Below are 25,251 nucleotides of genomic sequence, written 5' to 3' on the forward strand. Positions count from 1 at the left end.
AAAGTAGCAGGGTTGTTGTGGTGGTTGATTTTAACTTCCCCTATATTGATTGGGACTCACTTAGTGCTGGGGGCATGAATGGGGCAGAGTTTGTAAGGAGCAACCAGGAGGGCTTCTTGAAACAGTATGTAGATAGTCCAAGTAGGGAAGGGGCCATATTGGACCTGGTATTGGGGAATGAGCTCGGTCAGGTGGACGATGTTTCAGTAGGGGAGCAATTCGGGAACAGTGACCTCAATTCAATCTGTTTTAACGTACTGATGGGTAAAGATAAATGTAATCCTCAGGTGAAGGTTCGAAATTGGGGGAAGGCTAATTACAACAATATTAGGCAGGAACTGAAGAATGTAGATTGGGGGCAGATGTTTGAGGGCAAATCAATATCTGGCATGTGGGAGGCTTTTAAGTGTAAGTTTTTGCTGTTTGTAATATATATAAATGATGCAGAGGAAAATGTAACTGGTTTTATTAGTAAGTTTGCAGACAACACAAAGGTTGGTGAAATTGCAGATAGCGATGAGGACTGTCAGAGGATACAGCGGATATAAATCAGTTGGAGACTTGGGAGGAGAGATGGCAGATGCAGTTTAATCCGGACAAATGTGAGGTAATGCATTTTGGAAGGTCTAATGCAGATGGGAAATAGATACTAAATGGTAGAACCCTTAAAAGAGTATTTAGAGGCAGAGGGGTCTGGGTGTACATGTACACAGGTCACTGAAAGTGGCAACGCAGGTGTAGAAGATAGTCACTAATGCATATGACATGCTTGCCTTCATCAGCTGGGGCATTGAGTTTAAAATTTGGCAAGTCATGAAACAGCTTTATAGAAGCTTAGTTAGGCCACACTTGGAATATAGTTCAATTCTGGTTGCCACACTACCAGAACGATGTGGAAGCTTTGGAGAGGGTACAGAAAAGATTTACCAGGATGTTGCCTGGTATGGAGGGGTATTAGCTATGAGGAGAAGTTGGAAAAACTTGTTCTCACTGGAACAACGGAAGTTGAGGGGCTACCTGATAGAAGTCTACAAAACTATGAAGGGCATGGACAGAGTGGATAGACAGAAGGTTTGTCCCAGGGTGGAAGAGGCAATTACCTAGGGGCATAGGTTTAAGGTGCGAGGGGCAAGGTTTAAAGGAGGTGTACGAGGCAAGTTTTTTTACATAGAGGGTGGTGGGTGCCTGGAACTCGCTGCCAGGGGAGGTAATGGAAGAGATACAATAGCGACTTTTAAGGGACGTCTGGACAAATACACGAATAGGCTGGGAATAGAGGAATATGGTCCCCAGAAGGGTCGGGGGTTTCGTTCCAATGGGCAGCATGGTCGGTGCAGGCTTGGAGGGCTGAAGGGCCAGTTCCTGTGCTGTAATTTTCTTTGTCCTTTGTGAACCAAATATGCAGCATCACTCCTCCCATGAAAAATGACAAAAAGATAAGACTTAAGTACTTCTTAAATTAGAATAAATGCATATGTATATGAAATAGAAAATACCTTTATAAAATTTGTTTTTGTATGTTTGTACCTATTGCACAAAAACAATTTTTTTCTGTGGTTTAACCTTTCAACATAATAATAGGAACAAATACTGGATGTCCTTGATAGGTATGTTCCTGTCAGGCAGGGAGGAAATGGCCGAGTGAGGGAACCATGGTTCACAAAAGAGGTGGAATGTCTTGTGAAAAGGAAGAGGGAAGCTTATGTAGGGATGAGGAAACAAGGTTCAGATGGCTCGATTGAGGGTTACAAGTTAGCAAGGAATGAGCTGAAAAAGGGGCTTAGGAGAGCTAGGAGGGGACATGAGAAGTCCTTGGCGGGTCGGATCAAGGAAAACCCCAAGGCTTTTTACTCTTATGTGAGGAATAAAAGAATGACCAGGGTGAGGTTAGGGCCGGTCAAGGACAGTAGTGGGAACTTGTGTATGGAGTCAGTAGAGATAGGCGAGGTGATGAATGAATACTTTTCTTCAGTGTTCACCAAGGAGAGGGGCCATGTTTTTGAGGAAGAGAAGGTGTTACAGGCTAATAGGCTGGAGGAAATAGATGTTCGGAGGGAGGATGTCTTGGCAGTTTTGAATAAACTGAAGGTCGATAAGTCCCCTGGGCCTGATGAAATGTATCCTAGGATTCTTTGGGAGGCAAGGGATGAGATTGCAGAGCCTTTGGCGTTGATCTTTGGGTCCTCGCTGTCCACGGGGATGGTGCCAGAGGACTGGAGAATGGCGAATGTTGTTCCTCTGTTTAAGAAAGGGAATAGAAATGACCCTGGTAATTATAGACCGGTTAGTCTTACTTCGGTGGTTGGTAAATTGATGGAAAGGGTCCTTAGGGATGGGATTTACGACCATTTAGAAAGATGCGGATTAATCCGAGATAGTCAGCACGGATTCGTGAAGGGCAAGTCGTGCCTCACAAATTTGATAGAATTTTTTGAGGAGGTAACTAAGTGTGTTGATGAAGGTAGGGCAGTTGATGTCATATACATGGATTTTAGTAAGGCGTTTGATAAGGTCCCCCATGGTCGGCTTATGATGAAAGTGAGGAGGTGTGGGATAGAGGGAAAGTTGGCCGATTGGATAGGCAACTGGCTGTCTGACCGAAGACAGAGGGTGGTGGTCGATGGAAAATTTTCGGATTGGAGGCAGGTTGCTAGCGGTGTGCCGCAGGGATCAGTGCTTGGTCCTCTGCTCTTTGTGATTTTTATTAATGACTTAGAGGAGGGGGCTGAAGGGTGGATCAGTAAATTTGCTGATGACACCAAGATTGGTGGAGTAGTGGATGAGGTGGAGGGCTGTTGTAGGCTGCAAAGAGACATAGATAGGATGCAAAGCTGGGCTGAAAAATGGCAAATGGAGTTTAACCCTGATAAATGTGAGGTGATTCATTTTGGTAGGACAAATTTAAATGTGGATTACAGGGTCAAAGGTAGGGTTCTGAAGACTGTGGAGGAACAGAGAGATCTTGGGGTCCATATCCACAGATCTCTAAAGGTTGCCACTCAAGTGGATAGAGCTGTGAAGAAGGCCTGTAGTGTGTTAGCTTTTATTAACAGGGGGTTGGAGTTTAAGAGCCGTGGGGTTATGCTGCAACTGTACAGGACCTTGGTGAGACCACATTTGGAATATTGTGTGCAGTTCTGGTCACCTCACTATAGGAAGGATGTGGAAGCGCTGGAAGGAGTGCAGAGGAGATTTACCAGGATGCTGCCTGGTTTGGAGGGTAGGTCATATGAGGAAAGGTTGAGGGAGCTGGGGCTATTCTCTCTGGAGCGGAGGAGGCTGAGGGGAGACTTAATAGAGGTGTATAAAATGATGAAGGGGATAGATAGAGTGAACGTTCAAAGACTATTTCCTCGGGTGGATGGAGCTATTACAAGGGGGCATAACTATAGGGTTCGTGGTGGGAGATACAGGACGGATATCAGAGGTAGGTTCTTTACGCAGAGAGTGGTTGGGGTGTGGAATGGACTGCCTGCAGTGATAGTGGAGTCAGACACTTTAGAAACATTTAAGCGGTTATTGGACAGGCACATGGAGCACACCAGGATGATAGGGAGTGGGATAGCTTGATCTTGGTTTCAGATAAAGCTCGGCACAACATCGTGGGCCGAAGGGCCTGTTCTGTGCTGTACTGTTCTATGTTCTATGTTCTATGTTCCTCGGGTTCAGTCAGTATGCCTGAGGTCAAAAGGGTTCTGTGGCTGGAAATGTTGAGGAAACCATCTCAGAGAATGGGATTGGTGACATGAGCTCCAATGGTCTTTTTCAGTTCTGTGTTCTCATTGTGTGCAGATGTTAAACCCACTTTGGGGCTGACCTCTAGAAAGAATCAATCTTCCATGAAATAGTTTTTTAAAATGTAACAGCTGATCATACAATCAGATTTAACTTCACAAATGGCACATAATACCTACCAGCAATCTTACCTGCTAACCACACTGGTCGATCAGCATGGCAAGCCGGGAAGATCGTCGGCGAGGCAAGTGCAAATCAGATTGCTGTCCTTCCGGCCCTATTTTGCTGGAGAGATCAGCTTCATGCCCAGAAAGGGTGCAAAGACGATCAGCAAGAGATAAAAGAACTTACCTGCTCCTGGCTTGGCATCTCCTGGCCTCCCAGAATCTTCCCTGAATCACTGCCTCTCAGGCTCCCGGAATCACCACCGGTCTCGAGTACCGGAGACCAGACGCATGGCCACTCTTGAGGGGGTAGGGGGGTGGGGGGATCGGAGGCTATTGAAGTCCCCAGGTGGTTGGGTGCATGACTAAGCAGTGCCCATGTGGGAGTGCCAGCCTGACAGTGCCCACCTGGCACTGCCCAGTTGGGCACAAAAGTGTGCCTGGGCAATGTCAAAGGGGTGTGTCCTGAGTGGGGGTGGGATTATGACCTGGGGGAACGGGGGCGCGCGCAGGTGGGTTATAGGGGGATCGTTAGGGGATTCAATGGGAGGGTCTCGATGTCCCCATGCAACCTACGTTGCTGTGGAGGGAGGGGGGGGCAGCAAAGCTCAGCTGTCTTTTCCCCACTCGACCGCAGAGGTATCAGGCACCCCCACCCAGCCCCCCAGCCAAACAGCCATCACTAGCATTCCCTCCCGCTGCCCATAATCGCGAGAATCCCCCCCCCCGCCCCCCGCCCCATATCATCGCTGGCATCTCCCTCTCCCCCTAACAGTCTTTGCCAGCATCTTCCTCTCACCATCCCTCTCACCCCACCTCCACCATCACCAACATCTCCCACTCTTCCCCCCCACCTCCTTCATTGCCAGCATCTCCCTCTCTTCACTCTTTGCTCCCTCAATCATTGCCAGCATTCCCCCCCTTCCCCCGAACATCACCAGTATCCCCACTGCGACCACATCTTCTCCCCACTACCACCACAAATACATCTGTCCCTGCACATGAGGCACCCCCACAGCTCGCCTGGCATTGGGGAAACTATGCAGACGCTGCGACAACGGATGAATGAACACCGCTCGACAATCACCAGGCAAGACTGTTCTCTTCCTGTTGGGGAGCACTTCAGCGGTCACGGGCATTCGGCCTCTGATATTCGGGTAAGCGTTCTCCAAGGCGGCCTTCGCGACACACGACAGCGCAGAGTCGCGGAGCAGAAACTGATAGCCAAGTTCCGCACACACGAGGACGGCCTCAACCGGGATATTGGGTTCATGTCACACTATTTGTAACTCCCACAGTTGCGTGGACCTGCAGAGTTTCACTGGCTGTCTTGTCAGGAGACAATACACATCTTTTTAGCCTGTCTTGATGCTCTCTCCATTCACATTGTTTTGTTTCTTAAAGACTAGATTAGTTGTAAGTATTCGCATTCCAACCATTATTCATGTAAATTGAGTCTGTGTCTTTATAAGCTCTGTTTGTGAACAGAATTCCCACTCACCTGAAGAAGGGGCTTAGAGCTCCGAAAGCTTGTGTGGCTTTTGCTACCAAATAAACCTGTTGGACTTTAACCTGGTGTTGTTAAACTTCTTACTGTGTTTACCCCAGTCCAACGCCGGCATCTCCACATCATGACTACGATCGACACCGCAAACTGCCGGCTCCAAGTGGAGAGGATCGCCAAGAAGATCGCGCATATCGACACAGACATCAAGTTTCTACAAAGATGCAAGAAAGCAGGCAAGATACCGAAAGGACTACAGATCACGAACCCACTCAGGTCAACCTATAACACAGACTACGCTGAGAGACTTTGCCGTCGCACCTCTCTCACCCTCCTCAACCACCTCATACACCAACTCTACAGCAAACGCCGCAGCCTGGAAACCAAGATAGAATCCATATTCTCAGCTTGCGCTCAGGACGCAGACCAGCTGCGAAACTCTGCCAAGCAGACGAGACAAAGGAACTACACCATCTACATGCACACCAAGAACAGGAAACTTGAGAAACTCGGCATCACCACCAGCAGCAACCAAGCCTCCCCCGGTACCACAGTAGAAAACAGTACCACTGCAGGGAAGTCCATTGTCAACTTGTCTGACTACACACTTCAACCAGATGAAATCGAAGTTCTCAGCCGAGGGCTTAATGTTTGCCCCACCACCAAAATAGACCCATCAGTCTCGCAGCAGACACAGAGGAATTCATCAGGCGAATGAGGCTGAGGGAGTTCTTCCACAAACCCCAAGAGGCCAACAACGAACACAATGAGACAGCCAATGAACCGGAACAGCCAACAGAGAGATCCGCAGTGCATCCGAAGAGGAAAGAGTCGAATTGGACTCCTCCGGAAGGCCGCTGCCCTCGACTTGACATGTATGCCCAAGCCGTCAGGAGGTGCGTCAACACCAAATTCATCAGCCGCACTCACAAGACATAGAACATAGAACAAAAAACATTACAGCGCAGAACAGGCCCTTCGGCCCACGATGTTGCACCGACCAGTTAAAAAAAAAACTGTGACCCTCCAACCTAAACCAATTTCTTTTCGTCCATGAACCTATCTACGGATCTCTTAAACGCCCCCAAACTAGGCGCATTTACTACTGATGCTGGCAGGGCATTCCAATCCCTCACCACCCTCTGGGTAAAGAACCTACCCCTGACATCGGTTCTATAACTACCCCCCCTCAATTTAAAGCCATGCCCCCTCGTGCTGGATTTCTCCATCAGAGGAAAAAGGCTATCACTATCCACCCTATCTAAACCTCTAATCATCTTATATGTTTCAATAAGATCCCCTCTTAGCCGCCGCCTTTCCAGCGAAAACAATCCCAAATCCCTCAGCCTCTCCTCATAGGATCTCCCCTCCATACCAGGCAACATCCTGGTAAACCTCCTCTGCACCCTCTCCAAAGCCTCCACATCCTTCCTGTAATGTGGGGACCAGAACTGCACACAGTACTCCAAGTGCGGCCGCACCAGAGTTGTGTACAGTTGCAACATAACGCTACGACTCCTAAATTCAATCCCCCTACCAATAAACGCCAAGACACCATATGCCTTCTTAACAACCTTATCTACTTGATTCCCAACTTTCAGGGATCTATGCACACATACACCTAGATCCCTCTGCTCCTCCACACTATTCAAAGTCCTCCCGTTAGCCCTATACTCAACACATCTGTTATTCCTACCAAAGTGAATTACCTCACACTTCTCCGCATTAAACTCCATCCGCCACCTCTCGGCCCAACTTTGCAACCTGTCTAAGTCTTCCTGCAAACTACGACACCCTTCCTCACTGTCTACCACACCACCGACTTTGGTGTCATCAGCAAATTTGCTAATCCACCCAACTATACCCTCATCCAGATCATTAATAAATATTACAAACAGCAGTGGCCCCAAAACAGATCCCTGAGGTACACCACTTGTAACCGCACTCCATGATGAATATTTACTATCAACCACCACCCTCTGTTTCCTATCCGCTAGCCAATTCCTGATCCAATTTCCTAGATCACCCCCAATCCCATACATCTGCATTTTCTGCAGAAGCCTACCATGGTGAACCTTATCAAACGCCTTACTAAAATCCATATATACCACGTCCACTGCCTTGCCCCCATCCACCTCCTTGGTCACTTTCTCAAAAAACTCAATAAGGTTAGTAAGGCACGACCTACCTGCCACAAAACCATGCTGACTATCACCTATCAATTCATTACTCTCCAAATAACTATAAATCCTATCCCTTATAATTTTTTCCAACATCTTGCCGACAACAGAAGTGAGACTCACCGGTCTATAATTCCCGGGGAAGTCTCTGTTCCCCTTCTTAAACAATGGGACAACATTCGCTAACCTCCAATCTTCTGGTACTATACCAGAGGCCAACGACGACCTGAAGATCAGAGCCAGAGGCTCTGCAATCACTTCTCTTGCCTCCCAGAGAATCCTTGGATAAATCCCATCCGGACCAGGGGATTTATCTATTTTCAGACCCTCCAGAATATCCTGCACATCCTCCTTATCAACTGTAATACTGTCTATTCTACTCCCTTGCAACCCAGTGTCCTCCTCAGCTATATTCATGTCCCCTTGCGTGAACACCGAAGAGAAATATTGGTTCAATGCTTCACCAATCTCCTCCGGTTCCACACATAACTTCCCTCTGCCATCTATAACTGGCCCTAAACTTGCCCTAACCAACCTTCTGTTCTTGACATACCTATAGAACGCCTTAGGATTCTCTTTAACCCTATCCGCCAAAGTCTTCTCATGTCCCCTTTTAGCCCTTCTAAGCTCGCTCTTCAACTCCCTCTTAGCCAATCTAAAGCTTTCTAGTGCACTACCCGAGTGCTCACGTCTCATCCGAACATAAGCCTCCTTTTTCTTTTTAACCAACAAAGAAACTTTTTTGGTGCACCACGGTTCCCTAGCCCTACCAATTCCTCCTTGCCTGACAGGGACATACCTATCACAGACTCGCAGTAGCTGCTCCTTGAAAAAACTCCACATGTCGGACGTTCCCAGTCCCTGTAATCTCCTAGTCCAACCTATGTTTCCTAATTCTCTCCTAATAGCCTCATAATTACCCTTCCCCCAGCTAAAACCACTGGCCCGAGGTTCATGCCTATCCCTTTCCATCACTAAGGTGAACGTAACCGAATTGTGGTCACTATCACCAAAATGCACACCAACTTCCAAGTCTAGCACCTGGTCTGGCTCATTTCCCAGCACCAGATCCAATATAGCCTCACCTCTAGTTGGCCTGTCTACATACTGAGTCAAAAAACCTTCCTGCACGCTTTGAACAAAAACTGACCCCTCTAACGAGCTAGAGCTATAACAATTCCAGTCAATATTAGTCAAGTTAAAATCCCCCATAACAATTGCCCTATTACTTTCACTCCTAAGCAGGATTGACTCCGCAATCCTTTCCTCAACCTCTCTAGAACTTTTAGGAGGTCTATAAAAGACTCCCAACAGGGTGACCTCTCCTCTCCTATTTCTAATCTCCGCCCATACTACCTCAACAGATAAGTCCTCATCAAACCTCCTCTCTGACACTGTGATACAATCTCTGACCAATAATGCTACCCCTCCCCCTCTTCTACCTCCTTCCCTACTTCGACTAAAACATTTGAACCCCGGGACCTGCAGCATCCATTCCTGCCCCTGCTCTATCCATGTCTCTGAAATAGCCACAACATCGAAGTCCCAGGTACTGATCCACGCTGCAAGTTCACCCACTTTATTGCGAATACTCCTGGCATTGAAGTATACACATTTCAAACCCTGCTCCACCCCACCTCTGCAATGCCGTGCATTGCAGTCCCCATCCATGCATCCCTCACTTTCAGCCCCACTACTCAGGATCCCTCCCCCCCCCCGAATCAGTTTAAACCTCCCTGCATGGCCTTAGCAAATTTACCCCCCAGGATATTGGTCCCCTTCTGATTAAGGTGTAGACCATCCTTCTCATAGAGGTCACACCTTCCCCAGTACGAGCCCCAATTGCTTAAGTACCTGAACCCCTCCCTCCTGCACCATCCCCTCAGCCATGAATTCAAACCTTCCCTCTCCCTATTCCTCTCTAAACTATCCCGTGGTACAGGCAAGAGTCCAGAGATAACCACTCTGTCAGTCTTGGCCTTTAGTTTCCACCCCAACTCCATAAATCCCTGCCTAATATCCCCTTCCCCTATCCTCCCTATGTCGTGTGTCCCCACATGTACAATAACTTGTGGTTTATCTCCCTCCCCCCTAAGAGTCCTGAATACCCTGTCAGACACATCCCGGACCCCAGCCCCTGGTAGGCAACACACCAACCCTGAGTCCCTACCTTTAGTTCCGACCCTCCTATCTGTCCCCTTAATTGTGGAGTCCCCAATCACAAGGCCCAGTCTTTTACAGCCCCTAACCACCTGAGCTTTCTCACTCGGCTCACCCCCAGAGATCTGCTCTCTATGCTCAGTTGATTCCTCCTCAACTGTAGCCTCCAGCACCGAAAACCTATTATGGAGGGGAACCGCTCCAGGGGATTGTCTTCCCGATTGCTTCTTACCCCTCCTCCTGGCATTGACCCAAGCCTCATTTCTAGGAGTTACTATTTCTCTATAACTCCTATCAACTTCCACCTCCGCCTCCCGAATTATGCGGAGTTCCTCTACCTCCCCCTCCAGCTCCTTTACACGCTCCTCCAGAAGCTGCAATCTAATGCACTTCTTACAACTAAAATCTCCTGAAACACTACTGGATTTCCTCACCACATACATCCCACAGGAGATGCAGCATACTGCCTGAACTGCCATCCCTGAAGCCATTACCAGCAAGAAAAAAAGAAAACAAAAAACTTCCCCACACTTATAATTAGGTTAGAGGAGGATGGAAGGGTGGGATCCTCTACCAGTGTAGAGGATCGGGTATCTCCTCTGCACCAATTTATAGGGCTAGGGGCCCGAGAGAAAAAAAAACTACTACTGAGGGGGAACCACCCAGGTAACTGACTTTTAAAGTTAAAATAAAAACCCTTCCCAGACTCCTTTGCTGCCCACTTCTAGTTTTCACTTTAAACTTGAAAAACTGCTGTTAAAGTAAAGGCCAAAAAAATACACACACTAGCTGACTAATTAAATAAATAAACAATTCAATTAATCCAATTAATCTCTTACCAGCACTGCTGCTTTTCAATCACCCCTCTCAGCTTGCTCCAGTGGATCAATGAGACAGCCCCGAACATCACCCAAGCACAACGTAACGCCATCCACGCTCTCAAGACCAACCGCAACATTGTCATCAAACCAGCAGTCAAAGGAGGGGCCATCGTCATACTGAACAGAACGGATTACTGCAAAGAAGTGTACCGACAACTCAACAACGAGGAACACTACAGACAGTTACCCACAGATCCAACCAAAGAACACACCCGTCAACTCAACACTCTGATCAAGACCTTTGATCCGGACCTTCAGAGCACCCTCCGTGCTCTCATCCCACGTACTCCCCGCGTTGGAGATCTCTACTGCCTCCCGAAGATACACAAGGCAAACACACCCGGCCGTCCCATCGTATCGGGCAATGGGACCCTGTGCGAGAACCTCTCCGGCTATGTCGAGGGCATCCTGAAACCCATTGTACAAAGAACCCCCAGCTTTTGTCGCGACACTACGGACTTCCTACAGAAACTCGGCACACATGGAGCAGTTGAACCAGGAGCACTCCTCGTCACAATGGATGTCTCGGCACTCTACACCAGCATCCCCCATGACGATGGCATTGCTGCAACGGCCTCAGTGCTCAGCGCCAACAACTGCCAGTTTCCAGATGCAATTTTACATCTCATCCGCTTCATCCTGGACCACAATATCTTCACCTTCAACAACCAGTTCTTCATCCAGACACACGGAACAGCCATGGGGACCAAATTCGCACCTCAATATGCCAACATCTTCATGCACAGGTTCGAACAAGACTTCTTCACCGCACGGGACCTTCAACCGATGCTATACACTAGATACATCGATGACATTTTCTTCCTTTGGACTCATGGTGAACAATCACTGAAACAACTCTATGATGACATCAACAAGTTCCATCCCACCATCAGGCTCACCATAGACTACTCTCCGGAATCGGTTGCATTCTTGGACACACGCATCTCCATTAAGGACGGTCACCTCAGCACCTCACTGTACCGCAAGCCCACGGATAACCTCACGATGCTCCACTTCTCCAGCTTCCACCCTAAACACGTTAAAGAAGCCATCCCCTACAGACAAGCCCTCCGTATACACAGGATCTGCTCGGATGAGGAGGATCGCAACAGACACCTCCAGACGCTGAAAGATGCCCTCATAAGAACAGGATATGGCGCTCGACTCATTGATCAACAGTTCCAACGCGCCACAGCGAAAAACCGCACCGACCTCCTCAGAAGACAAACACGGGACACAGTGGACAGAGTACCCTTCGTTGTCCAGTACTTCCCCGGAGCGGAGAAGCTACGGCATCTCCTCCGGAGCCTTCAACATGTCATTGATGAAGACGAACATCTCGCCAAGGCCATCCCCACACCCCCACTTCTTGCCTTCAAACAACCGCACAACCTCAAACAGACCATTGTCCGCAGCAAACTACCCAGCCTTCAGGAGAACAGTGACCATGACACCACACAACACTGCCACAGCAACCTCTGCAAGACGTGCCGGATCATCGACACAGATGCCATCATCTCACGTGAGAACACCATCCACCAGGTACACGGTACATACTCTTGCAATTCGGCCAACGTTGTCTACCTGATACGCTGCAAGAAAGGATGTCCCGAGGCATGGTACATTGGGGAAACTATGCAGACGCTGCGACAACGGATGAATGAACACCGCTCGACAATCACCAGGCAAGACTGTTCTCTTCCTGTTGGGGAGCACTTCAGCGGTCACGGGCATTCGGCCTCTGATATTCGGGTAAGCGTTCTCCAAGGCGGCCTTCGCGACACACGACAGCGCAGAGTCACTGAGCAGAAACTGATAGCCAAGTTCCGCACACACGAGGACGGCCTCAACCGGGATATTGGGTTCATGTCACACTATTTGTAACTCCCACAGTTGCGTGGACCTGCAGAGTTTCACTGGCTGTCTTGTCTGGAGACAATACACATCTTTTTAGCCTGTCTTGATGCTCTCTCCATTCACATTGTTTTGTTTCTTAAAGACTTGATTAGTTGTAAGTATTCGCATTCCAACCATTATTCATGTAAATTGAGTCTGTGTCTTTATAAGCTCTGTTTGTGAACAGAATTCCCACTCACCTGAAGAAGGGGCTTAGAGCTCCGAAAGCTTGTGTGGCTTTTGCTACCAAATAAACCTGTTGGACTTTAACCTGGTGTTGTTAAACTTCTTACTGTGTTTACCCCAGTCCAACGCCGGCATCTCCACATCAAGTTGGCACAGCCAGGTTGGATGTTCTTGCTATGGAGGGAGTGTAGCGAAGGTTCATCAGACTGATTCCTGGACTGGTGACATATGAGGAGAGATTGAATCAGTCAGAATTATGTCAGCTGGAGTTTAGAAGAATGAGGGACAATCCCATAGAAACTATAAAATCGAACAGGTCTAGGCAGAGTAGATGAAGGAAGGATGTTCCGAAGGCGGGGCACTCCAGAACTGAATGCACTGCTGCCTCACAGCGCCAGGGACCCGGGTTCAATTCCGGCCTTGGTTGACTGTGTGGAGTTTGCATGTTCTCCCCGCGTCTGCGTGGATTTTCCCTGGGTGTTCCGGTTTCCTCCCACACTCCAAAGATATGCAGGCTAGGTTGATTGGCCATACTAAATTGCCCCTAAGTGTCAGGGGGATTAGCAGAGTAAATACGTGGGGTCATGGGGATAGGGCCTGGGTGGGATTATTGTCAGTGCAGGCTCGATGGGCCGAATGGCTTCCTTCTGCACTGCAGAGATTCTATTCTATGAACCAGGGGTCACACTCTGAGGATATGGTGTAAACCATTTAAAGCTAAGATGCATGTTGAGCCTATGGAATTCTCTACCACGGAAAGCAGTTGAGGCCAAAACATAGTATTTTTTCAAGAAGGAGTCAGATATAGCTCTTAGGCGAAGAAGATCAAAGGATATGGGGGGGAAAGTGGGAACAGGTAACTGAGTTGGTCATCAGCTATTGTCATATTAAGTGGCGAAGCAGGATTGAAGGACCAAATGGCCTCCTCTTGCTCCTATGTGCCTTCACTGTGGCTATGTCAAAACACCTCAGTTCCCTTGCAAATATCACAGCATATGAACTGCAGGGGTTCAATAAGGCAGCAGCCCACCATCTTGTCAAAGCCATCTGGGGATGGGCAAAAGAAATGCTGGATTTGCCATTGATACTCAGGTCCCATGAGACAAACACAGGTGTGATGAGCTGGGTTGAAGGTGTAGAAGATACACTTAACCTAACGGTGTGGATTAAATCACTGACCCTTTCCTGCACTGCAAGGCAGTCCTCCTCTGCACCCCACGAACAAAGAACAAAGAACAGTACAGCACAGGAAACAGGCCCTTCGGCCCTCCAAGCCTGTGCCGCTCATTGGTCCAACTAGACCATTCGTTTGTAACCCTCCATTCCCAGACTGCTCATGTGACTATCCAGGTAAGTCTTAAACGATGCCAGCGTGTCTGCCTCCACCACCCTACTTAGCAGCGCGTTCCAGGCCCCCACCACTCTCTGTGTAAAAAACGTCCCTCTGATATCTGAAGCAATGATCATCCTGGGTACCTCCTCCCAGGCCACAATGGTCAGCTGGGATGGCCTCCTGTGGCCATCTCTGGGGAAGAGGACATTTTGTCTGAGTGTCTTTTAAATATGGCGCTTGGTGGATTGACCAACTTCCCGCCCATCCTGCCACGAGACTTGACATGGGACACATTCTTGCGTAACTAATGAGGCAGGGAGCATATGATTGTGTGTAAAAGCCAGCCGTACTCCACAGCGCAAGAATTTATGGTCGGACAGAAAGATTCCACTCGATGTATTCTTTGTAGCAATGTCATGTATTCACACCATACTATTTAACAACTGAAAAAGTAAGCAGCAAATACCATCCAAGAATAAAATAAATTTACCCAAATAAGCAGATAGGAGTCCAAAAGCTAGCAAGATTCAGTCTGCACCTTCCATGTCTTCAAATTCTTCAAAGGCCTTACCTTACATTGTCCTGAGACACATAGAGATGTTGCATTAGGGTCACATGGTGTTCCATCAATTACTTTGTCAGCCTGACGCAGATAGAAGCGGTATCCAACCGCCCTGCAATTTAGTTCACACTTCTGATGAGCACGGACTTAAAAAAAGCAAAGAAACAAGGCATTAATTAAAACCTCACATCTGATGAAGCCAAACATGAATTAAAATCCAACCTCAAGTCAAACTGGAACAAGATAGTAACTATAATAAACCACATATCTAATGACAATAGGACAATTTAGATTCCTATTGCAAGTCCAACAAGAAAATGTCATTAATAATGCTACTTTGGACAGTAATTATAATAGCACTTCATGAGGAGGCATTTCTTCTCTTCAAGGGTCATTAATCTTTAGAATTCTCTACCCCAAAGAGAAGTGGAAGCTGGGTCATTGAATATATTCAACGTTGAGTTAGATTTTGATCCACATGGGAGACAAATGTTAAGAATTGTGGAAAATTAAGAATTTAAAAAAAGTAAAAGCAGGGAGTTGATTGTGGACTGCAGGGATGTGAATGCCATCACCAGGAGGGATTGGCTTTCAATATCACAGTTGGAGGATTGTATTGAAAGAGTTGGACAGTCTAAATCAATCACAAAAATAGAAGTACCTTTGTCTGAGAGGGCAAAAGATGTCTCTGCATTCGTGACCCCAAATGCACTTTATCAATTTAAAGTTATGTCGTTTGGGATGAAGAATGCATCCGCAACATTTCAAAGACTAAATACAAAGGTTATTCAAGGCTTAAATAATTGTGCATTGTACATTCATGAATTAGCGGTGTTCAGTCAAAGTTGGAAAGAACATGGCAGGATTCGGGAACCATGGATGACAAGGGAAATCATGAGCTTAGTCAAAAGGAAAAAGGAAGCATACGATAAGACTAGCCATCTTAAAAATGACGAAGCCCTTGAGGAGTATAGTAAAAGTAGGAAGGAACTTAAACATGGAATTAGGAGGGCTCAAAGGGGCCATGAAATGTCTTTAGCAAACAGGGTCAAGGAGAATCCCAAGACTTTGTATGCATATATTAGGAGCAAGAGAAAGAGTAAGCCCACTCAGGGACAATGGAGGAAAGTTATGCGTGGAACCATTGTTCCACTGGAGCAAGCTGAGAGGGAGTGATTAGAGGCAGCAGTGCTGGTGAGAGATTAATTGAATTGTTTATTTATTTAATTAGTCAGCTAAGTGTGTGTTTTTTTTTTGGCCTTTACTTTTGCAGTAGAATTTTAAGTTTAAAATGAAAACTGGAAGTGGGCTGCTAAGGAGTTTGGGAAGGGTTTTTTAAGCGCGTGAAGTATAAAAGGTAGGCTGCAGTATACAGCGGGCAGCGTCGGGAGCGGGCAGTGGAGTGAGTGGGAAGCAGAGTGTGAGCTATAAGGGCTTTGGCTCACAGGGCTTCGGCGAAGGCGAGGAAGGTTGTTTGTTTTTCTTCTGTTACACCCCCTTTTTTGTTTTATCTCCCAAAAACTAAAAAGGACATGGCTGGTATGAGTGGGAGGCCAGTATACTGCATTCGGTGTGGGATGTGGGAGTTCCTGGAGACGACTTGCCTCCCGGAAGTCCATATCTGTGCCAGATGTGTGGAACTGCAACTCCTGAAGGATCGTGTAAGGGAGCTGGAGCTGAGGCTCGATGAACTCAGTTTAGTTAGGGAAAATGAGAGATTAATAGATAGAAGTTATAGTCAGGTAGTGACACCAGGGTCTCGGAAGGAAGACACGTGGGTCACGGTTAGGAGGGGTAATAGTCAGAAGGGTGATGTGCCAGAAAGTACCCCAGTGGCAGTCTCCCATAAAAGAAAGGGATGGGCAACAGATGGGAGAAGGGAAGGGAGTGAGCAGTCTGTGGAGGGATCCCCTGTGGTTGTCCCCCTCCAAAATAGGTATATTGTTTTGGATTCTGTGGAGGGGGATGACCCTCCAGGGATAGGCCACGAGGACCAGATCGCCTCCACGGAGACAGGCTCAGGGGTCCGGAAGGGAAAGAAGGGGTTTAGGAGAGCGATAGTTGTGGGGGACGCAATGGTTAGAGGCACGGACAGGCGGTTCTGTGGAAGTGAACGAGAATCCAGGATGGTAGTCTGCCTCCCTGGTGCCGGGGTACTGGATGTCTCCGAGAGGGTAGGAAGCATATGTAAAAAGGAAGGTAGTCAAACGGATGTGATTGTACACATTGGTGAAAATGATGTAGGTAGGAAGAGCAGGGGGGTCATACGAGAGAAATTCAGGGAGTTGGGTGCTAGGCTAAAATGTAAGGCCTCTAGGGTAGCAATCTCTGGACTGCTCCCGGTGTCTAGTGCAAGTGAGGCTCGGAACAGGGAGATTCTACAGTTGAACGCGTGGCTAAAGGACTGGTGCAAGAGGGAGAGTTTTAAATTCATAGATAACTGGGAAATCTTCAAGTCAGGATGGCAACTGTACAGAAAGGATGGGTTACACCTTAACTGGAAGGGAGCAAATATCCTGGCTGGGAGTTTTGCTAGAGTGTTTCGGCAGGATTTAAACTAGTGTGGCAGGGGGGTGGGGAACAAAACAGTAGGTCAGTAAATACTGAGGCTGAGGTTGAGCTGGGGGCCAGGGCAAGGCTAGCTAAGAAGAGGAGCACTCTGGAGGAGGATGACCTGAGTGGGCCTGGAGGTCTGGAGTGCATCTGCTTCAATGCGAGGAGCGTAACGGGTAAAACAAATGAACTTAGGGCCTTAATGCTTATGCGGAATTTGGATGTGGTTGCGGTGACGGAAACTTGGTTAAAAGAAGGACAGGACTGGCAGCTGAATATTCCGGGGTATAAGTGTTTTAGGCGAGACAGAGGAGGGGCTAAAAAAGGTGGGGGAGTAGCGATATTAGTTAAGGAGCATATTACCGCGGTGCAGAGGGTAGACAACTTAGAGGGGTCATGTACTGAGTCGCTGTGGGTGGAACTCAGAAACAGGAAGGATGCAGTCACTATGCTGGGGGTGTACTACAGACCACCCAACAGCCCACGGGAAGTGGAGGAAAGGATATGTCAGGAGATTCTGGATAGGTGCAGAAAACATAGGGTTGTTGTAGTGGGGGACTTTAATTTCCCTGGCACAGACTGGAAAGTGCTTAGAGCTGGGGGTCCGGACGGGGAGGAATTTGTAAAATGCGTACTGGAAGGTTCTTTGGAACAGTATGTAGATAGCCCGACTAGAGAGGGGGCTATACTGGACCTAGTTCTGGGAAATGAGCCCGGTCAGGTCGTCAAAGTTTCGGTTGGGGAACATGTGGCAAATAGTGACCACAACTCTGTTAACTTTAGGATAGTAATGGACAAGGATGAGTGCTGTCCTACGGGCAGGGTGCTAAATTGGGGGAAGGCTAACTATAGCCGGATTAGGCAGGAATTAGTGGATGTTGATTGGGAGAGGATGTTCGAGGGTAAGTCCGCGTCTGGCATGTGGGAGTCTTTTAAGGAACTATTGATAAGGCTGCAGGATAGACATGTGCCTGTAAAAAGGAAAGATAGGAAAGGTAGGATTCGAGAGCCGTGGATAACCAGGGAAATTGAGGATCTGATTAAAATGAAAAGGGAGGCGTACGTTAAGTCCAGGCAACTGAAAACAGATGGAGCTCTGGAGGAATACAGAGAGAGTAGGAAAGAACTCAAACGGGGAGTTAGAAGGGCAAAAAGAGGTCACGAGATGTTCTTGGCAGGCAGGATTAAGGAGAATCCTAAGGCATTCTATTCATACGTTAGGAACAAAAGAGTTGTCAGGGAGAAAATCGGACCTCTCAGGGACAAAGGAGGGGAATTATGCTTAGAACCCAAGGGAATAGGGGAGATCCTAAATGAATACTTTGCATCGGTATTCACGAAGGAGAGGGGCGTGTTAACCGGGAGTGTCTTGGAGGGAGGTGTTGACCCGTTAGAGAAAATCTCCATTACAAGAGAGGAAGTGTTAGGTTTTTAGGGAACATTAAAACTGACAAAGCCCCAGGGCCTGATGGCATCTGTCCTCGACTGCTCAAGGAGACGAGAGATGAAATTGCTGGGCCTCTGACAGAAATCTTTGTTGCTTCTTTGGACACGGGTGAGGTCCCTGAGGATTGGAGGATAGCGAATGTGGTCCCGTTGTTTAAGAAGGGTAGCAGGGATAACCCGGGAAATTATAGGCCGGTGAGCTTGACGTCCGTGGTAGGGAAGTTGTTGGAGAGGATTCTTAGAGACAGAATGTATGTGCATTTAGAACGGAACAATCTCATTAGTGACAGACAGCATGGTTTTGTAAGAGGGAGGTCGTGCCTTACAAATTTGGTGGAGTTTTTTGAGGAAGTGACAAAAACGGTTGATGAAGGAAGGGCCGTGGATGTCGTCTATATGGATTTCAGTAAGGCATTTGACAAAGTCCCACATGGCAGGTTGGTTAAGAAGGTTAAGGCTCATGGGATACAAGGAGAAGTGGCTAGATGGGTGGAGAACTGGCTTGGCCATAGGAGACAGAGGGTAGTGGTCGAAGGGTCTTTTTCCGGCTGGAGGTCTGTGACCAGTGGTGTTCCGCAGGGCTCTGTACTGGGACCTCTGCTATTTGTGATATATATAAATGATTTGGAAGAAGGTGTAACTGGTGTAATCAGCAAGTTTGCGGATGACACGAAGATGGCTGGACTTGCGGATAGCGAAGAGCATTGTCGGGCAATACAGCAGGATATAGATAGGCTGGAAAATTGGGCGGAGAGGTGGCAGATGGAGTTTAATCCGGATAAATGCGAAGTGATGCATTTTGGAAGAAATAATGTAGGGAGGAGTTATACAATAAATGGCAGAGTCATCAGGAGTATAGAAACACAGAGGGACCTAGGTGTGCAAGTCCACAAATCCTTGAAGGTGGCAACACAGGTGGAGAAGGTGGTGAAGAAGGCATATGGTATGCTTGCCTTTATAGGACGGGGTATAGAGTATAAAAGCTGGAGTCTGATGATGCAGCTGTATAGAACGCTGGTTAGGCCACATTTGGAGTACTGCGTCCAGTTCTGGTCGCCGCACTACCAGAAGGACGTGGAGGCGTTAGAGAGAGTGCAGAGAAGGTTTACCAGGATGTTGCCTGGTATGGAGGGTCTTAGCTATGAGGAGAGATTGGGTAGACTGGGGTTGTTCTCCTTGGAAAGACGGAGAATGAGGGGAGATCTAATAGAGGTGTACAAGATTATGAAGGGTATAGATAGGGTGAACAGTGGGAAGCTTTTTCCCAGGTCGGTGGTGACGATCACGAGGGGTCACGGGCTCAAGGTGAGAGGGGCAAAGTATAACTCAGATATCAGAGGGACGTTTTTTACACAGAGGGTGGTGGAGGCCTGGAATGCGCTGCCAAGTAGGGTGGTGAAGGCAGGCACGCTGACATCATTTAAGACTTACCTGGATAGTCACATGAGCAGCCTGGGAATGGAGGGATACAAACGATTGGTCTAGTTGGACCAAGGAGCGGCACAGGCTTGGAGGGCCGAAGGGCCTGTTTCCTGTGCTGTACTGTTCTTTGTTCTTTATAGGAAGTGGGTGAAATCCTTAAGTACTTTGTATCGGTATTCACCAAGAAGGACATGACGGATGTTGAGGTCAGGGATATGTATGTAAATGCTATAGAGAATGTCAATACATCGAATGACGAAGTGTTGAGTATCCTAAATTGCATTAAGGTAGACAAGTCCCCGGGGCCAGATGGGATCTATCCCAGGTTACTTCGGGAGGCAAGGGAAGAAATAGCTAGGACCTTAGCAGATATCTTCACATCCTGTTTGACCACAAGCCATGTTTCAGAGAACTGGAGAATTGCCAATATTGTTCCCTTGTTTAAGAAAGGAAGCAGGGATAATCCAGGAAATTATAGGCTGACGTCAGTGGTGGGAAAGCTTTTGGAAAAGATACCGAGGTTCAGGATACATGCACATTTGGAAGAAAATGGACTGTTAGTGACAGGCAGCATGGTTTTGTATGGGGACAGTCATGTCTCACCAACTTGATTGAGTTTTTTGAAGAGCTGACAAAGACAATTGATGTGGGAAGAGCTATGGATGAACAAAGAACTAAGAAAATTACAGCACAGGAACAGGCCCTTCGGCCCTCCAAGCCTGCACCGACCATGCTGCCTGACTTAAGTAAAACCCCCTACCCTTCCGAGGCAATTATCCCTCTATTCCCATCCTATTCATGTACTTGTCAAGACGCCCCTTAAAAGTCACTACTGTATCTGCTTCCACTACCTCCCCCGGCAACGAGTTCCAGGCACCCATTACTCTTTGTGTAAAAAATCTGCCTCGTACATCTCCTTTAAACCTTGTCTCTCACACCTTAAACCTATGCCCCTAGTAATTGACTTTTCCACCTTGGGAAAAAGCTTCTGACTATCCACTCTGTCCATGCCTCTCATAATCTTGTAGACTTCTATCAGGTCTCCCCTCAACCTCCGTCGTTTATGTGGACTTTTGTAAAGCATTAGGATTAGGGTTAAAGTGTTTGACAAGGTCCCACGTGGCAGACTGGTACAAAAACTAAAATCTCATGGGATTCGGGGTGAGCTGGCTAGATGGATACGGTACTGGCTTGATTATAGAACCAGGTTCAAGTCCAACAGGTTTATTTGGTAGCAAAAGCCACTAGCTTTCGGAACAGGCTGTTCCTTCGTCAGGTGGGTGGGAGTTCTGATCACAAACAGGGCACAAAGACACAAACTCAATTTACATGAATAATGATTGGAATGTGAGTCTTTACAGCTAATCATGAGCTGCAAAGACTCACATTCCAATCATTATTCATGTAAATTGAGTTTGTGTCTTTATGCCCTGTTTGTGATCAGGACTCCCACCCACCTGATGAAGGAACAGCCTGTTCCGAAAGCTAGTGGCTTTTGCTACCAAATAAACCTGTTGGACTTTAACCTGGTGTTGTTAGACTTCTTACTGTGTTTACCCCAGTCCAACGCCGGCATCTCCACATCTTGATTATAGAAGACAGAGAGTGGCGGTGGAAGGGCGTTTTTCAAAATGGAGATCTGTAGTTAGTGGTGTTCTGCAGGGTCCAGTGCAGGGACCTCTGTTGTTCGTAGTATATATAAATGATCTGGAGGAAAACATGGGGGGTCTGATTAGTACGTTTGCAGATGACACGAAGATTGATGGAGTTGCTGATAGTGCCGGGGATTATCAGAGGATACAACAGGATATATAGATAGATTGCAGGCTTGAGCACAGAAATGGCAGATGGAGTTTAATCCGGACAAATGCGAGGTGATGCATTTTGGAGGATCAAATTTAAGTGTGAATTATACTGTAATTGGCAGAACCCTTAGGAACATTAACATACAGAGGGATCTGGGCTTGCAGGTCCGTAGTTCCCTAAAAGTGGCAACACTGGTGGCCAAGGTGATTCAGAGTGCCTTCATCAGCCGGGGCACCGAGTGCAAGAGTTGGGCAATCATGTTGCAGCTATCTAAAATCGTTGTTAAGGCCGCATTTGGAATATTGAGTGCAGCTTTGATCACCACACAACCTGGACCTGGAATCTTTGGAGAGAGTGCAAAGAAGGTTCACCAGAAGGATGTTGCCTGGTCTCGAGGGTCTTGACTATGAGGAGAGGTTGAATAAACTAGGATTTTTTTCATCGGAAAGACAGAGGCGGAGGGAAGACCTGATAGAAGTCTACAAAATTATGGGGTGTATATGGGGTGGATAGTCAGAGGGTTTTTCCCAGGGTGGAAGTACCAATTACAAGGAGGCACAGGTTCAAGGTGAGAGGGGAAAGTTTAAGGGAGATGTGCGGGGGAATTTTCCACCCAAAGAGTGGTGAGTACCTGGAACCCGCTGCCAGAGGAGGTGATGGAAGCAGGCAAATTAGCAACACTTAAGAGGCATCTGGATGGGTACATGAATAGGGAGGGAATAGAGGGATACAGACCAAGTAAAGGCAGAATGTTATTTTTGATTTAGTTCAGGTATTGGCTTGGAGGGCCGAAGGGTCTGTTTCTTTGTTCTTTGAACATCAGCCACACTTAAAAGGCCTGTTTGAATGCTTAAAGAAGCTAATCTTGTCATGAATTTGGCAAAAAAGTGACTTTGCTAAAGCTCAAATTTCATATTTAGGTCATAATGTGAGACATGGTCAAATGGCCCCAGGAGAAAATACAAGCCATTCAGGATTTTCCAGAACCTACAACAAGAAAACAGATTTTAAGGTTTCTGAGAATTAATGGATATTATTGTAAGTTTGAACCAAATCTTAGCAGTGTGGTAGCAACACTAACAGAACACTTGAGAAACAATAAATTTAACTGGACGGAGGATTTCCAAATTGGCTTCCAACATTTGAAAATTCATTTAAAAATGATCATGTGAGCAGGAGAGAAAATGTCATTGCAGATGCATTATTGTGAGTATAGAACAAAGAACAAAGAAAACTACAGCACAGGAACAGGCCCTTCGGCCCTCCAAGCTTGCACCGACCATGCTGCCCAACTGAACTAAAACCCCCTACCCTTCCGGGGACCATATACCTCTATTCCCATCCTATTCATGTATTTGTCAAAACGCCCTTTAGAAGTCACTACTGTATACCCTTCCACCACCTCCCCCGGCAACGAGTTCCAGGCACCCACTACTCTCTGTGTAAAAAACCTGCCTCGTATATCTCCTTTAAACCTTGCCCCTTGCACCTTAAACCTGTGCCCCCTAGTAATTGACTCTTCCGTCCTGGGAAAAAGCTTCTGACTATCCACTCTGTCCATGCCTCTCATAATCTTGTAGATTTCTATCAGGTCGCCCCTCAACCTCCATCGCTCCAGTGAGAACAAACCAAGTTTCTCCAACCTTTCCTCATAGCTAATGCCCTCCATACCAGGCAGTATCCTGGTAAATCTTTTCTGTACCCTCTCCAAAGCCTCCACATCCTTCTGGTAGTGTGGCGACCAGAATTGAACACTATATTCCAAGTGTGGCCTAACTAAGGTTCTATAAAGCTGCAACATGACTTGCCAATTTTTAAACTCAATGCCCCGGCCAATGAAAGAAACATGCCGTATGCCTTCTTGACTACCTTCTCCACCTGCATTGCCACTTTCAGTGACCTGTGTACCTGTACATCCAGATCCCTCTGCCTATCAATACTCTCAAGGGTTCTGCCATTTACTATATATTTCCTATCTGTATTAGACCTTCCAAAATGCATTACCCCACATTTGTTCGGATGAAACTCCATCTGCCATCTCTCCGCCAAAATCTCCAACCGATCTATATCCTGCTGTATCCTCTGATGGTCCTCATCGCTATCCGCAAATCCACCAACCTTTGTGTCGTCCGCAAACTTACTAATCAATCCAGTTACATTTTCCTCCAAATCATTTATATATATTACAAACAGCAAAGGTCCCAGCACTCATCCCTGAGGAACGTCACTTCCCAACAGTCAAAAGAATCTATTGGGAACATTGGGTGTCAATACTCTGGGTATATTTGATCTCAATGCATGCTTTTTAATCTTTGTAATGGTTGATAAATAGAACTGATAAAAACTGGATGAGAAATGAAATTGTCTTTCAAATTAAGACATTTCATTTTTAAAAACAGGGACCTGTTAAGAATTTGGGAAAATTAAGATGTAAAAAACAAAGTGAAAGCAGGGAGTTGAGTAGAGGCAGACGGTAGAGAAATGATGATATGCAAATTAGCTTTATCAATGGAAAATAAGTACTTCACATACGTAACCAGCAAAAACAATGGGGCCGCAGAAGTAACCCTCAGAGTGGAGAGATAAGGAAATTGACATTGCCAAAAGTCAAATCCACAGTGGGGTAAAATCAAAGAGAAAGAAATGGTATAATTGTAGAACACTAAGAAGAAAGAGATATTCAGGATACAATGAGAAGAAAAAGAAAGGCTTCTAAAAGTACTGGGGGAGCAAATCAGTGGAGGCATTATTGAGGTATAGAAAGTGCAGGGTGGAGCTTAAGAAAGCATTTAGGAATGCAAAGAGGAGATATATGAAAGCTCTGGCTGGTAAAAGTAGGGAAAATCCCAAGATATTCTATAAATATATCAATGGGAAGAAGATAACCAGGAAAACAGTAGGGCCCATTAGGGACAAAGGGATGGCAATCTGTGGGTGGAGCCAGAGGAAATTGGTAGAGTGTTGAATAAATATTTCACTTCCGTCTTCACCCAACAGAATGAGGACGATGGTATGGAATACAGGGAGAGGGACTATGAGGTTCTTGGGCAAATTGATGTAGGGAAGGACAAGATATCAGAGGTGTTGGCAGCCTTAAAAGTGGATAAATCTCCAGATCCAGATGAATTGTGCCCGAGGCTGCTGTGGGAGGCAAGGGAGGAGATTGCAGGGGCTCTGACCCAAATTTTCAATTCATCTTTGGCCACAGGGGAGGTGCCAGACGACTGGAGAACAGCTAATGTGGTTCCGCTATTTAAGGGTTGTAGAGATAAACCTGAGAACTACAGACCAGTGAGTGTCATGTCAATAGTAGGGAAACTATTGGAGAAACTTCTGAAGGAGAGCATCTATCCCCATTTGGAGAGGCAAAGCTTTCTCAGGGATAGTCAGAGGGATGTCCTGCCTAACAACTTTGATTGAATT

The 25,251-nt window shown here is 46.9% G+C and overlaps 1 protein-coding gene across 1 annotated transcript in view; it reads right to left on the reverse strand.

Moving 5' to 3' along the window:
- LOC144480398 (thrombospondin type-1 domain-containing protein 4-like) overlaps window positions 1–25,251 on the reverse strand; it is a 226,786-nt gene that overhangs the window by 131,204 nt on the left and 70,331 nt on the right. Inside the window, exon 7 of the mRNA XM_078199803.1 lies at window positions 14,611–14,747. Within this exon, the coding sequence (XP_078055929.1) occupies window positions 14,611–14,747 (137 nt within the window). The remainder of the gene's footprint in view (window positions 1–14,610; window positions 14,748–25,251) is intronic.

This window comes from Mustelus asterias, chromosome 29 (assembly GCF_964213995.1).
Source record: "Mustelus asterias chromosome 29, sMusAst1.hap1.1, whole genome shotgun sequence".
NCBI classification, from domain to species: domain Eukaryota; kingdom Metazoa; phylum Chordata; class Chondrichthyes; order Carcharhiniformes; family Triakidae; genus Mustelus; species Mustelus asterias.